A 17006-nucleotide genomic window follows, 5' to 3' on the forward strand; every position below is an offset into this window, starting at 1 on the left:
TACAGCAATTTTGTAAGAAAAAAATAATATTATTAATTCACAAATAATCATTCACTTAAGAATTTAATTAAATTGTAATTGAAAGTAATATTACTATCAATAAAATATTCAGTGTTAATTTTAATGCAAACAAAGAGCAAATAATATTTATCCTTTTACAATTCTTGCCGAATTATTTTATTCTAATTAAAAATCTGTTTATGCCAGAACAGAAAATAAAAACTAAAACCATCTGCTCAAGCTTTTTGAATCATTTGTCCATATTTCAAAGCTTTTCATTTTAATATTATCTTACCATTCTAATGGAATTCTTAGTGATTTATTGTTCTTTTCGTGGATTTTCCATAATTATTTGATAAGTCTGTGAGTGTTTAATAATATGATATCTGATGAGATGATTAGAAATATTATGAGGGATATTGTATTTGAGAATTCAATATTTACATCTCAAAATATATATATAGCATCAACAGAATAACATTTCTATCACTGAAAAGTTCTACTTTTTTTTTTTTTTAATGGAAAATCGTTCCTATTTAAATGAAGAATTCATTGAACTGAATAAATATATTTCTTCCTTCGAATTTCTTCTTAAGAAAGACACCAGTCTTTTGTAGCAAAGCTATTACAAATGCATGCTTTCATTTTCTCATGTGCTTTTCTTGTTATTCTCAGAATTTTTAAGTTTAATGAGTTAGCAAAGCTACTAATTTCCCACTCCTGCTGCTAGCAAAGCTATAAGATGTTTGTAAGATAAATTATGTCCAGTGTCTTCTTCAGATGCCCATAGTATTGCATGTTCAAATTCTAAAATTCAAAGGAGATTCACCAAGTGACCCATAAAAGTTCAAAAAAAAGATTTTCTTAAATAAAACAATTGTGATCAATAAATCTCATAATTTTAATAAAAATGGTAGGTAACTGTCATTGTTTCATAGTATTATTTATATTTTTAGCCATCTTGATTGGTGATACTGTACTGATTACCATCCTTGACAAAATAAGAAGCACACTAAACTAGGATTTTACCGAAACTTCATATAAAAATCTCATACTTTCATTTTAAAGGTTTATCTTATATATCAATCATAAAAAAAATGTAAAGTTTTTTGTGAAATGCATGACAAAATATAAAAACATTAAAAAAAATTCTGATAAATTTACAGGTAATCATTTTATCAAATATCCTTAACCTACTTATTTTAATTAATGAAATCTCAGTTTATATAAATATATATATATTCTTTATCACAAAAAACATATTTCCCTTCAATTTCAAAAGCTCATTTCATATTAATTTTAATAGAATTCATCGATCCAGTTTGCATAAAAATTGGTATAATTAAAAATTGAATAAGATGATATACAACTCTTGTAAAATTAGCAAATGATGCAAATTTATGATTAAATGTTATGTATTTATCTGAATAATTATTTAAATACATTTTTAACAATCTGATATAAAATTATTACTATGTTATTCGAATATTAAAATACTCTGTTCAAAGATGACAAAAACTGATATTCGAAGAAGATAATCAAAAAGTAACATATCCATTCTTAAAAAGGAATTCAAATCCAAAATAATATTAAAAACTTTATGGTATGTTAAAAACTTCACATTAAATTAGACATTTTGTGATAGATTAATAGTTCAATAATCAGTTGAATGCATAATGAATATAAGAATTGCTTTCTCTTCTTTTATTTATGCTAAAAATCTTCAGCAGAGAAAAAAATAAACAAATCTGTTGAGAATTACTCAAAGTAAACAATTTACAACATGTGCTATAAAAGAGTGGCAGGTCAACACATATAACATTTTCGGAACGAAAATCGATAGTACATACATACAGAATTAAATTCAAATGTTCACTTACTTGAGAACTACACAACGGTTCATAAGGAGGAGGAGCAACACTAACAGCATGACTAGATGACATATCTTGTAAGCCCTCATCAGTTCCCAAATGATATTCTGAATGTTCATTTGTAAGTATAGAAACTGCTTCATTGATATCATTTTTTCCTAGACGCAATGATTTTTTGATATCATCAATGTTCTCGAAGCCCATGCTCAATAAAGTAGCAATATTCTCCTCGTGATCCATTGCGTCGTTATCATTTCTGTTACAAAACACAAAAAAATATAACTTTTAGGACAAAACTGAAAAGCCTTAAGCACACAACTATTATAGCTGATCGTTTAGAACAGTTGCTCTTTGAATAACAAGATAAAATCTTTAAGACGGATACGAAATTACAATAATAAACAAAAATATTTCTAAAAGCATGCGTGCCGCCATGTTGTATTGGGATGGGTCGTCCGTAACTGAGCGAGTCCGAAAAAACTAATCATAAAAGAATCAATAAATCCGAATCTGGAAAAGCGAATCCAGACCATTAAGTTAAATTTAATTACGTTTGAATCCAGTTTTTGCTTCGTAACGATCCCATCAATTCCAGAATGCACACTGTGATTAATTTATGGATCATCAAACAAAAATGCTTGTATATTGTATTGAGAACCACAAATAAAAATAAGCAAAATTGGAAATATCTTCAAAGCAAAAAACATCGAGAAAAAGAGCATGACAAATATGATATTCAGTTTTCTTAAAAGTTTCATGTTGAATACTTTACCGCGGATTTCTTAAAGAAATCACCCCCATTTCGAGTGAAAAGTGGGCAAAAAAAAATGCCTACTTAAGTTATATAAAATCTTAAGAATGAAACTTTTATAAAGATTCGTAAGAAGATATCATAATATAATGCTATAAAAGATATATAATTAAAAGACAGTATAATCTCAAGTAAAGAAAAGTTATTTAGAAACAGGCTCTGCATTTTTTTCCGCGGTCAAGTGACAAGTATTGCATCTGAACGAAGATTCTGCTTTCGAGTTTCCACAACAACATATGTGCTTTGGACCTGTGGTGGTAACATTATAAAACAGTTAACAACTTCCGGAGAAGAGTGTGCACTTTTGTCTAGTGGCTTTGTTACTCGGCTACGAACCCTAACGTTGCGAGTTCGAACCTCAACCCGCACATTGGTGACCCTGGTTCTGAACAACCGCATCCTTCAATCAGCTGTCGTGGCTCCATCTACCGGCAGCAACCACTCACACACGCTCGCCGTCGCCTTGGCGCGATAACAACGTTCGTCGCTCGCCATAACGCCTGGCGCGATAATCACGTTCGTCGCTCGCCATAACGCCTGGCGCGATAATCACGTTCGTCGCTCGCCATAACTGGCGCGATAAACTCTACCGACTCACTGGTGGGGGACTGTTGTGGTGGTAACATTATAAGCCAGTTAACAACTTCTGGAGAAGTGTGTACACTTTTGTCTAGTGGCTTTGTTACTCGGCTACGAACCCTAACGTTGCAAGTTCGAACCTCAATCCGCACAGACCTAAAAAATTCAACGTGCATCAAAGTTGCGTTCACAGTGGTTCTTTAGTAGAATCAGTTCACGAGCCGAGTTTTTTGGTTTTAAAGCCACTAGAATAAAGCGATCTCTAAGAACACAAGTCACTCTATAATATTTATTATGATACGTTCAAGATAAGTTCGACATTCGAAATATTAAACAGCGCTATGGAATTATCATTCGATTTCTTGTGGTAGAAAAGAGAAATCAGAATCCAGCTTAGAAGTTCCGAAAAAGAAGTGATTAATTATTGAATTTTGAGTGGTCTTCCAGTGATAACTTTCGAAAATATTATTGCACAAAGTTGTCTTTCACGTCATCTAAAAATTCAAAACATTTTCTTATCAATAATACTAATTTTTGTGCCGTATAATTTCTTTTTATTTTTAATTAAATTTAAAAAAATGTTTTAATATATTTTAAACAACGTACTTCATTAATGAATCGAAAGATATTTTTTGAAGATAATGAAAGATGTTGTTTTAAAACCTATATTGGTTAGCACAAACATGCAAGCAATGTCTATTAGTGTGGATTTTAATTTTCTTATTTTCATTTTGACCTAATTTTTCTAAAAAGGATTCTATGTTTTTTAATCCAATTTTCTGTTTTTTTTTTTTTTTTTTTTTTCTCACTCTCTTAAAAATTAACCTGTTGTTCAGTGAAATTTTTTTCTTTTTTTTTCAAATCATCAGTTTCCTGAGTTTTTATACACACAGTGTCTGCTTTAATCATGCCCCAGTAGTTGATTTCTAAATTATTCGAAATAGATACATATTTCCAATTGGAAAAATGCTCTAAATAACGTAAGTAATATTATTTTGTTTCAGTCAATAAAGAAACTTCTGAAAAATTATGAAGTATATAATAATCTTATAAATTACAGTTAATAAAATATTCTTGATATTCTAACTTATAAATTAAAAAATGTGTTTCAAACTTCTACCACCCAATCTGACCAAATTATGAATCTTTAGATATCTTTATATTAAAGCAATAAGCTGTGGGAAAACTAATGGGGTTGATTAGCGTATCTTTTTTGAGACGGTCAATGTAGCTGTCGAAAATAGCAAGTTTTTCTTAAATTTTACTTTTATAAAATAGTGATATCTAATTTTTATAACTCAGTCAGTTTCAGACCCAAAAAGTTGAGCTTTTTTTTTTAATTTAAAATTTTAGTGTCGCGAAAATAATTTATTAAATAGGACTCATAATACTTAGTGTCTCTATAAAAGTTGAAAACTCTGTAAGTCATCAGAACATTACTGACTCAAACTACATAAAGTATAAATCCTTTCTTTATTTCGATAATTTTTATTAGATGTGTATGCTTATTAATGACTGTTTAGAAATTAACTGTTGGGCCCAATTAAAATAGGGATCCAGTATATGTAAATCATACTTGCTTTGTATAATACAAAATAATTAAATTAATTGTAAAGATATTTTAAAAGATCACAGAAATTTTTTTTCTCGAATTCAGTTTTCTTGAAAATATCATGCTTCATATCTACTTCATTTCACATGGACATGTGCTGAAATATATAATTTTTTAGGAGTAGTTTGTAATGACAGCTAACTTAATAGTTTAATTTTAGTATCTGTCAACGTCATGGAAGCATATTGATAAAATCTGATATTTTTCGGGTATGTTTAACATACTCCTGCAGGTAAAATTTGACTTTTGTTTTCTTATATGAAATAATATATTGTTAGAAAATGTGCTTTGAATTAATGTGCATTTTGAAAATTAATTAAAAATAGAAAAAAGTTAAATGCAAAAAACTAGTATTAAAGAATTTAAAAATTATATTAAAAAAAACAATTCTGTACTGTAACATTTTCGGGAGATATCGCGAAAAAAAAAGTCACAATTTTGCTTAAATTTTAATTAATAAAAATCCTAATTAAAATTTCAAAAAATATTCCGAGGTATTCATTTCTACCTTCCAAAGTATGTATTGTTACAAACCTGTAATTTTGCTTCCCAGCAAGACGAATAGTGTCATCCTAAGAAAGACCGTTGTACGATCTGTCCTGTGTGTGCTGAGCGGGTCCCGTTTCAATGAACTCAGTGGTTGGCGATTAACTTGGCGATCATTTGGCGACTTGGCGTTAAATTTGGCGAGTTTGGCGACTAAATGGATACTACTGGAAAGTTCGAGAACTTTCACGATCCATCCACTAAGACCCGAGATACAGCCAGGTACGCCCTGATTGGTCTGAAGATTCTAGCCCCGCCTCCCGGAACTATAAAAGATGGGCAATCTGAAGCTAAAGAAGAAGTCGTGGTGGCCAAGACAAAAGAAGAAAAGCAACTCATCTTAATTAATGCTCTGTTAGATTAATCACCCAACTTCTCTCTTGCAGCGCTGTTACGCCTTCCTTAACCTCGCCGTCTCCTGATTGGTCCTGACAAGTTTCTCCCATTATCCTGCACCTCATTGGCTCCTGGCTACTAATCTGAACCCCGAAAACCAGTGCCCCCTTCTCCTGGCCTCACTCCTGTGGTGTCATCTCAATAATCTTTCATCATCTATCAGTACCTTGAACTAATAAGAACATTTTTATTCACCGCAAAGTTTTACTTCTTGCTAGATTTACGGATGGTGGGGCCTGCGGCCCCAATGAGCCGTAATCCCTCTCTCAACAATCCAAGAAGAAGTCGTGTGGATCGTAAAAAGAGGCGGTGTGTGGTGAGAGTCGGAGTCGCCGACACGTAGAGGTCTTGGAGGATTAGACAGCAAGAAAGCTGCTGAACTAATGAACTATTAGAGATTAAATGCGCTGCATCATTAAGATTAATTGACGGTATTTGTAGAAGAAAAATTTTTTTGTAACAGTATGTACCAAGTTTAGTAGCTCTAGGTTAAACGGCGTGGCTTATAGAGCGCTGATACACACATACGCTCATTTTTATTATAAGTAGAGATTCATATGGATTATTCACAAACTTGCTACTTCCTTGCACGATGTTACAAAAAAAAAGCATAATCAAAAAATTATATTTAAAAAGGGTTTTGATAGATTTGTTAAATTTTAAAGGAAAATGCAGGAAATACAATAGGCATGTTTTAAATGCTACTTTTTTTTTTAAATTTAAAAGTGTTTAAAAATATTTTGTGTGTGATAATACATTACGAAATTAGAGAGGAATTGTTGAAATTTTAATTTTTAATTATTTAAAAAATTTTAAAAAGTATTTCTTAGGAACTACTTACTTGCCAAAAGCAATTTGTGAAAAATTGGATAGTTCAATGTACAAAGGTTCATTCCGCAAAGTATTTTTTGCCTGAAACATCAAGCAGGTTTTAGGAAATGAATTAAACTGGAGAAAAGTATCATACTAATAAACTTTCTTTAAAGTAGTCTTAGCTAACTATGACAATTGCTGATCAAACATTTTTACAAACTCTACAAAAATTTATTGTTAATATTATCTTTTTACAAAATTTATTAGCTAGTATAGTTAATGTGGCCTCTAAAAATTTTATTAATAATTATCTTTTTTTATGTATATACAGATACTTATTTTGGATGAAAAAACGAACACTTTAAAATATTATGAAATGTCCCCACATCAAACATTTGGAAAAGGTGTCTCGTTTCATCCTTTATTTCGTGAAACTTTACTGTACTTTCTACCCCATGAAGATCGGAGCCATTTCAGTAGTAGAATTCTTCAAAGCAGATACGACGATTTTCTTCCCACTATAAAATGTGGAAGTATTGCTGATCTCCTGCAGAAGTAATCTGCTTACAAAGTTAAAAATATTAACCTTTCATGATTATATTTGCTAATGGGGCTGCTCGTTAGATTTATCCCCACAAGCAATAATTGAGGTTAAAGGCTTAGGCTTATTAACTTTTTCCTAATGAGGAGTACAGATAATGTGTCAACAAATATTTTCCCCTTTGTGTATGGGCTGATAGGAAAGAAGCTAGAATTTTTTTTTTTTTTTTCGATAATTAATCAGTGGTCTCTCCAATAAAAATGTAGATAGTATTATTATAGAGATCAAAATCCCTTCAATTAAGTACTCTCTGAAATCCGCATGTAATTCGGGAAGTTGATTTATCCAAAAACTGTAAATAAGAGTGAAATCTAAAAACTATGCAAATAATATTTTAATAATATTTTATATAAAATACTATTAAAAATAATATTTTATCGTTATGTATAAAAATTATTGTGGCTAAGTATATATGTTCCATGTCTCCTCTTTGACAATTGAACGGAATTCACTTAACATTGAACGCTTATTATTTAAAGCAAGAAAAAGAATATAACTAAATGCTAAAGTTAATTAAATATTCAGTTAATTAGAAATTAACTAAAAGTTTGTAGTTTTCTACAGTAACTTCAAAAGCAATTATCCGAAGAGAAATATCTTTATATTACCATAAAATTCAAATATTTACCTTTTCATCATGTTGATTTCATTTCCGTGCACTTTTTAGTAATTTCTCAACTTTTAATAAATAAATGAATAGATGTACACAGATTTAAAATTAAAAAATAAGTAAATTCACCTTTTCTAGGCAACAGTGAAACATACTTTTAATTTATTATGCTTTTCGTTGGTTTGTTTTGATATTCCTGTTTTATTTTTTAAAAATATTACTCAAGAAAAAAAAATTCTAGTTGACAGACAGTTTTTCTGTCTTTCAAACCTTGAAAATTTTATCTTTCAAATGTCCGAGAGTAATTCATAGAATTGCTAAAAAAATCTAATTAGAACAAATTTCAACCAAAAAATCGTATTGGTATGGATTCCAGAGCAGTCAAACATTACATAGAATGAAAAGGCGGATTTTCTCGCAATAACGGACAAAGAGTCATAACCATATTCTGAGTGAACTACTGTTGAAGATTTAATTTCTTCTTATCAAAAAACCTAGCTTCAAAACAGGCATCAAAATATCAAAGTAGCAACATACTAAGAAGCTTTAGGAGATATTTCATCTATTCTTTCCCTTTCTACAAGGCTTAAAAGTAGAAGAGAGGATGTAATAACAGCAAGTCTAATTATCAGGATAATCATAACCCCAGCTCTACTGTACAAATTTGGATTGTGGCAGTTGCATTACTCTTATCTTCTCTTTTGGATACTAGATGGCGATACCTGATTAGGCCATCCCATATGTCATCCCATAGTGCATTGCGATTGTAATTGGAATGAGATGTGATGCTGAACTGTGAAGCCGCACAAGTGAATGTCTTGTCTTTGTGTTTGTGCTTGTTTAGTGTGTGAATGTGATTATTAAAAGAAATGTTGCTAAAAACATTCGTCCTGTTGCTTCCTGCATGAATTATAATAATCTACATGCCACCACAGAATTTTATAATAAACCTTATTGACTCTCCTATAATCAAGAAAATGAATTTAAACACATTTTTGCGTACTCTTTGAAGTATTCAATTCAAAAAACATACCTTTGGAGCAAGCTTTCAATCACCAAGAAATTTCGTCGGTTAAAATTTTGATCCCAAAAACTTTTTCCATAAGTGCTTTCTTCAAATTTGTCTTCGTTCACTGAAGTTTTTTGATATTTATTAACTCTGACTTTCTAGCATTAGGAGATTGCAGCCTTTGCTGCTAAAAATCCCAATTTATCCATTTTAATAATAATAATAATAATTTAAAAATATTTTGATAGTATTTTTATTGGTTTAAAAAAAATCTTAAACTTATTTAATAAGATGAAAAATTACTACCATCAACATTTTCTGTCATCTTTATCTATGTCTTTTACGAGATAATATACATCTAATATTGTTAACTGAAAAGAGTATTGAATTTTAAATAGGCAGATATATAATCTACAGTTTTTGTTCAATTTCGTACAAATCACCCACATGTCGTTTTCGAAGCGAGAAAAAATATCACTATTAATTTTTCAAAGCTTAAAACTTAATTAAAATTTAAGTATGTTTATAATAGTTGCAATTTATAATATTTAAGATTGAACTAGGACTATGGTGAATTAATGCATAAATGAGAATTCTATATAGGGGTCTTAAAGCTATTTACTAACAAAATTGCATGATAGTCCAAAACATCTGGAACATCTTTCTATTTTCTTGTATCACCAGATTTGGATAATATAATAATATAGACACAAAGAGATAATAAAACAGAATGCAAATTCTATCTTCGAATAAGGCAAAGTAGTTTTCTACAGAAGCTCCATGTTAAGAGAATATTACCTGTAATCTGAAAGTTAAGTATGACAAACGGAATGTGAAGATTATTATCTGAAGAATATCTTTAACTTAATCATGTATCCATAAAATAATAACAATTTTTGACATTCCACAAGAGAGCTAACTTTCTCTGTCCTGCCTTTGTATTCGAGGTCAGTCAAATGATAATCATTATGACATTAGCATGGGAACAGAAGGTGGATTACTAATGGCCAATATCTACCACGATCTATTTTCTCCCACAGGAGATGTAGGTACGTTCCATCATTATAGTGAAGGCAACTCGACCTTACACCATTACAATATCATCCATAGAAGCGATAATTCACTTACTCATCCATTAACTTCTCATCCAAGCTTCCTTCACGGGCATACTCAGAGCATCAGTTTCAGGAGAATTATAATGAGAAACAGACATTAAAAATCTTTTATTGCGATTTACGATTTGCAAATGAAGTCAACAAGTTTAAGAATATTTATTTAAAACACTTCAAAACGTGCAACTTTTGACACATTTACATTAATTTCTTTATTACTTTGAAATTATAACAGAAAAATATAGTTTTATTACTTCAATACATTAAAAGTTTTGAAAAAACAGAAATTGATCAAATTATTCTTTTAAGTTTATTTTATTAATTAAATGCTTACGTTTAATTCAAAAAATTTCATCAGATCATAATTACATCAAGCTTTCCAAAATAAAAATACTACACGAGGAAACCAAAAAAATTCATTTTGCTTTTGACGTCATTTTTTTTCTTGCTAAAAATCATCTCACGTTGAAACTATTCTTTGAACCCTCCCTTTTTGAGATCATCTAGCTAAAAAAATAGCAGATGTTTCATTAACTCGATTTTTTTTTTCCGTCGATGATGTAGGAATGTAAACCAAATTATCGTTTGTGGCCTGACTTTCAATTAAATAATAAAGCTTTACTTTTCACCGAAAAGAAAGACATAAAATGTAATATAATTAATTGACAATTATTTTATAATGACTGGCATGGTTAATATTTCTTAAATAATTTTCTCAAAATTTCAAGGCCAGATTTCAATCTAATGATATTAGAAAGATTTCTAATATCATTAGTATGACAAGTTGAGAAATTATTTTTGAAAACGTTTTGGGAAAGGAAGTAAATAAAATGCAAAAATAAATAAATAAGGATAAAAACACAATGTAGATTCAAAACGTTCTGAATGAGACATTATTTATGCCATTTTTATGTATATTTGGTAATATATGGATATAACATTTATATTAAATTGATTAAAAATATAGTAATTACTATAAATTTTAAATAGCTATCTTTTATTCTTATTTTTTCTCTTTTAACTATTCATTTTCTGGTTACACTTTTATGCAATTCCTCACAAATTAAGCAAACGATTTTCTATAGAATATTGATCTAAATATTGCCAAGTTCATTAAGATCACAACACATTTCTTATGAAAGTGTGATGATAAATTAAATTAAATTTATATATTAATCAGCAGGGATATTTTCTCTTCCGCTTCTGCTAACGAGGATTTCTCTCTCACACTAATTCGATAAAATTAAAAGGCACAATATTGAATTTTCGCAACTCTCAGCAAGAGTGTGCAAAATCATAAACTCTCCAAATATCAACTAAAGAATACAGTTAGGTTACCATATTTGACAATTTATCGCCTTTAAGAATTACATTTTTGGCGACTGTACTATACTTCCATTTAGCAATTACTACAATATGGTATAAATTTTGCAATTATTAATCTTTCAACAAATAAAAATATTATTATTAAATAAATACAAATGCATTTTTTAATTAAATTAAGACAAATGAAATTATAATTGAGAACCAAAGGAAAGAAACTCGTTTTCATAGAAAATAATTCATAAAAAATTTAGCACTTTTATAGACCATAAAGAATTATAAAAATCTACTTTCCGAAATTTTTTTATCAGAAGTAGTAAGAATCATCCTCGTTTAGCAAAAATATTCATTTAAGTAAAATTTCTACAGAAATTATCATAACCTGCAGAAGTGTTTACCCTCAACTTCTCTATATATTTCACAAATATAGCACATTCTGATTTTGGCTTTGTGTCAACAATTTTGATCATTTTCTTTTTATACGATTGGAATGGTTTATTCAAGAAAACTCAATTGTCAGTTCCTGAGCCAAAGCTCCTCTTAACATTATTTTTGTGTATACATGAATGGACATATTGACAGACAGTTAACCCCCCTATTGCGAATGTGATATCGATTTGGAATACTAGCGATAAAACAGTGGGCATAATTTTACCTAGCTTCTTGAATTTATGTGTTTACATAAAGACGGAAAGACAGATTCCCTTTTGAAGGATTTCTTTCAAAATTTGAGAAACTCAACAATTTTGATGTAAAAATATAATAAGTAATTTTATTCCGCTATTGTGTTCCTACTCTGATAAACAGAATATTTTCTAAAAATGTCTTCTTTTTGTTCCGAACTCAAAAAGGACTAAAACGTGCAGACCCATCAAAATCTTAAAGTCGAATTTTTTGACGATTAACGGAGATGAATTTTCTAACAGTACTTTAAGCTATTTTAAGAATGTCTTTGTTTACAGAAAGGGAAAAAAATCATTTCTCCGAGGACAATAAAATGCACTCATAAGTACCTAAGTGCTTTGCCATCAATTTCATTTTACGATTCAATTTAAGGATTCATATTTTTTTGTCATAGAATTCCATACTGTATTATGTCACCACTTAAGAATAATTTATTCATTTCCAGAAAATGCATTTTCTTTATTAAAGTTCTATTTGTTGCACCAGAATTATTCGCAGATTACGAAACCTGTTCTAATATTGCTTTATTACGAAATATGTTCTAATAAAAACGTTCTACCTATTCCTTACAATAAAAAGTGCTGAAGTAGACTACATTGCAAGCAGAATATTGGAATCTCTACTTACGAGCTTTAAATCCAAATAGCATAAGATATTATATATAATGTCAATCCAATATTTTTCAGTATTCAGAATATCAAGCAATGTCATGAAAAATAATATAATTCCTATTAGAACATATTTTATGGTATCTTCATGGCGTTGTTTGAAATTTTAAATGCCGCACAATGTCATGAAGATAATGTAACATTGTTCTTGAGTATTAGAGATATATTTGCGCTAATCAGGTATAAAAACAAATGATGTCTATTAATGCTTATGATAATAAATTCCACTCTTCTAACAACGAATATTTTAAAACAGGAAAATTCCAGGGAGAAGGCTGACGTTTTGGAAAGGTTCTTCCTAGACTTCTGCTAGACATCAACCCTCTTTTATCAACAATCTTTGGAATCCAGATCCTGTTATATTACTGATCATGACATTCAATGGATTTCATCTTTCTCTATAAAATTATCCACAATGTCGCTTCTGGTTGTTGTCGTACCAACTAAGCCATTTTCAATAGCTCCTGAAAAAGCTTCGTATACGGATCTAGAACTTTATATGAGCTTTTTTTGTGCCATTGTGTTTCACAGAACTCGCTTCAAAGGCAAATAGAAGCTTACAGCAATTCAACATAATTCCTCTGCTCACAGACTCCTCTCTTCCTTCCACAAAAATTCCAGTTTTGTTTTGTTTTGTTTTGTTTTTCATGGAGGAATGGTTGAGGGCAACCCGAGGAATTTTCCAAGTGAAAATTCATCGAAAATCTCGGTTTGTAATAATTTATCGATGAAGAGAATATACATTTCAATTTAGAAGACTCCAAAATTGCTGTTATAGAATCGACAGAAAATAGGTTCGTCTCTTCTACGTATTTAGCAGTATGGATACTACCAGCTTCCAAGCATAAAGGCTTTTCTAAAATCATTCGTCTATAAACAGTTTGTAAGAAATTATTGTTCCAACCCTAACATAAAGAGACTGAAAAAAAATTTCCAAGCTGTCAGCTATCTATAAGCACACATAGAATCCATTATAATATTCGCTATTTGAAGATGTAGTTGTTGGGCTTTGCTAATGATATCTGCTATTTGGAATTGATTCTACATCCTGGGTACTGCTATCCGATACAGTTTTGACCAGCGAGTGATTTCCACTTGAAACTAGCCACCAATGCGTTATCTATAGACGGCTTCACCGTATAAATGATTCCGATTATTCGTTTTTGTTGTAATTAGTCAATCATAAGAATTTTCTGTTAAAAACATTTCTATAGAAAAGAAATTTATAAAAGCAAGTCGATCAGTTTCACGTTTTCTTAAAAATGGTTACTTTTTAAATTTCTAAAAAGACATCTAATAAAAATTTAGTTGCTTGTGCTGCATAGATTATTCTCAATATTGCAAAGAACATCAACCTTTAAAATAATAGTGAAATTATTTTGAATAATTGCGAACAATGTGATGGTAACTTAATTTAAGGATACCAGTGTATAAACTTTATATGTATAAAAAATGGTATTTCGTAAAAATTTGTAATGTGGCATGAAATGGACAAGGATATATATACTCCCAAGACGTAGATACTCGATAATAAAATACTACCGGTTTGACTCATGTTTTTAAGTCCATATATAAACTTGGAGAAGGAAAAATCACTTTACCACAGATGTCACAGAAAAAAACGAAATAAAAGCTTCATAATAATCTTATATTAATTGTTCACCAATTTTATCATATTCATCAGTATTCAAGGTGGCGTATTTTCTCTGAGATGTAGATAAATATACCACAGTATTTCAGAGATAAAGAATGCTTTCTATAGTTTTTGTGACGCTTAAAGGATGTTGTAATGAGTTCTAATCGAAAAATCGATACCTAGGAAATGATATGTTAATAGATACAATTTCAATACAAAACAGAACGGTGTTCAGTTTGTAATTTCTGAGCTGTAGAGTCATGAAAGTAAAGAAAATTTTATTTATTCTTCAAAATAGTAAAGTTAACAAATGAAAAGAAAAAACGCTAAAAAATTTTTCGTCCTTCAGTCTTCAACTTCTTTTTTAAGAAGTTACTCTTATTACATGTTTACTACGATTTAAATTTGCAACGCAATGACAAACAAAATCTTTCTAATTACACTGACGAGCAATCAGTAAATTGCGACAGAAAAATAAAAAAAAATATTACAGGAAAAAATGGCTAACGCTAATGTAAGCACATTGATATTTAAGAGAGAAAAAAAAAACTGTCAAGAAATCCTGATCCATATAAAGGCAGAGCAAAACATCTGAAAAAGTGAAACTGTTTCGATGACGTAAGTATTCGATTTTTCTCCCTTTATAGTCTTGATTAAGGATGTTGAGAAAAAGATAATAGAATAAAAATTGTTCTAAATGAATCACACGTGGTAACCTTGAACATAGGTGACGAGAAAGAATAACAATGCTGTCGCCTCAGATTTACTTTTATTTCACGTGACGAGCGTTAGAACGATGTGGGATTTTTCATTTATTTTTTCTTTTGCACACATTGCGTTCAAAACTACAGAACTATTTAAATGACACAGAAGTGTCAACTCGCGGAAGTGGATAACATGTCAACAAATCGCATTCAAATGAGAACTCATCTTTTCAAATCACGTAAATCATGGATATTTGCTAAATCAAAATAAACAGAAGAAAGTAGATTTTTTGTGTGTTTTTTAAAACTTTTTTTTTGAAGATAAAGTAACTATGGTTATCATCGTAGATAAACAAACGCCCTTCAAAGAATTAACTGTGCTGTTTAATAGTTGTAGGAGTTTCAAAATCTAGAATATATATTCGCTTTTTAATACTAATGATCTGGATTTAACTCTCCATCTGCTTATCCTGCGATTTCTGTGGGTTGACAATCAGTCCATTTCTATTGCATCCCGCGTTTTTCGCAGTTTAGAATGTTTATTTTTACTATTACACATCTTTATTATATCATATTATTATCGTGTAACATATAGTATCAGTTCACTTTGCTTAAAAAATATTTAAACTTATTTGCAAACAACGCATTTAAATAATGATTTTTTTAAAAAATTACGTAGTCAGAAGTTTAAGATAGTAACCAGCAAACTTTATTCGTCGTTTTTTACGTCATATTCTAATTCTAGGGAAAGAAGTATATAGGAGTCAATTTTCAAATCCTATTACGAAAGATCACCACGTAATGTGAACCGTAATATAAATGGGCCTTCTAAGGGTACATAAGTTTATATCCTTGTAAAGTTAACTTTTTTACTCAGCGAATTAAGTTCGTTACTTATATGCGATAGAAAGTTGAACAATGTTGTATTTGATATTGTTTTATTTATTACACTTGATAATTCTACTGAATAATAGTTTGATGCTTCTCAGAGAAAATATTATGTACTTTTTTCCATGTTTGATACTACAATAAGTTTATAGAGCATAACTCTATAAACGAACAAATGTTATTATTTATTAATTATGCTTTTATTCTATCTAATAAATATGAATTTCATAAATTTCAAGTTACGACATTGAAATGGATTAAATTACCAGTTTTTCTACAGTCTCGGCAAACAGAATAATAACAGGACATTTAATGTCGTTCTAATACTTATCATATCAAAAATATCTCTTTCAAATCATCCGTTTAGAAAGTCTAGAGATAATAAAATGATCCAATGGGACTGATCTCAAAACTTTCTGGCATACTTTTTAATTAGCTTGTAACGCCAGAAAATGTCTTGAATGACATTGGCGTACAATAGTTAAGAAATATTAACATTTGGCGTGAATTTAGCATTTTAATTGAACCTACTGCGTCATCCTTGGAGAGTGTTTTGGCGATAAATCTCTGTCGTGAGCTTAATAGTATCCGAAAATCGGTGCTTTAAATGCGTTTCCCCAACAGCTTGAAGCAAAAATTTGACACAAATCTACACTTGCAGTCACACAAATCTTACCAAATTTGGTATATTTAAATCATTGCATTTTTGAATTATCGCGTTTACATGCTTCTGAAAGTACATACGGTCAACTACTCGTCGGCTCAAAATTTGAATCGTGTATATGTTACCGTAAAGTATATAATGCAGTTATTTCATAGAATACCGGCAAATCACTTATTCCATGAAATAACTGATCGTGTCCGTTAAAGTGTGTAACATGTTATTAATTTGACACTTTAACTAGTTATTCTATGAAATAACTAGATATTCTATAAATTAGCTAATGAGAGACAGTTAAAGTGTAAAATAAACAATTTATCTAAAATGAAATTATACTAATGATAGACAATTAAAATTAAAAAGAAGCAATTTATCTCATTTATGCAGCGTATAAATGGTATTTATGGAAACGTACCATAAAATCATTTGTTACAACAAGGATTACTAAAATGACACTTGGAATTACAAAGAACATTATTTCT

At 29.8% G+C, this 17006-nt stretch overlaps 1 protein-coding gene across 3 annotated transcripts in view; it reads right to left on the minus strand.

Moving 5' to 3' along the window:
* Positions 1 to 17006, minus strand: part of LOC129975271 (ubiquitin carboxyl-terminal hydrolase 24-like) — a 95388-nt gene that overhangs the window by 66669 nt on the left and 11713 nt on the right. For 2 of the 3 annotated variants that reach the window (XM_056088457.1, XM_056088349.1), the window contains exon 1: positions 1881 to 2315. In XM_056088457.1, the coding sequence (XP_055944432.1) occupies positions 1881 to 2111 (231 nt within the window). In that variant the 5' untranslated portion in view covers positions 2112 to 2315. Of the gene's footprint in view, positions 1 to 1880; positions 2316 to 17006 lie in introns of those variants that run through there. The other variant, XM_056088405.1, reaches the window with a different exon arrangement.

Source organism: Argiope bruennichi, chromosome 1, assembly GCF_947563725.1.
Source record: "Argiope bruennichi chromosome 1, qqArgBrue1.1, whole genome shotgun sequence".
NCBI classification, from domain to species: Eukaryota; Metazoa; Arthropoda; class Arachnida; order Araneae; family Araneidae; genus Argiope; species Argiope bruennichi.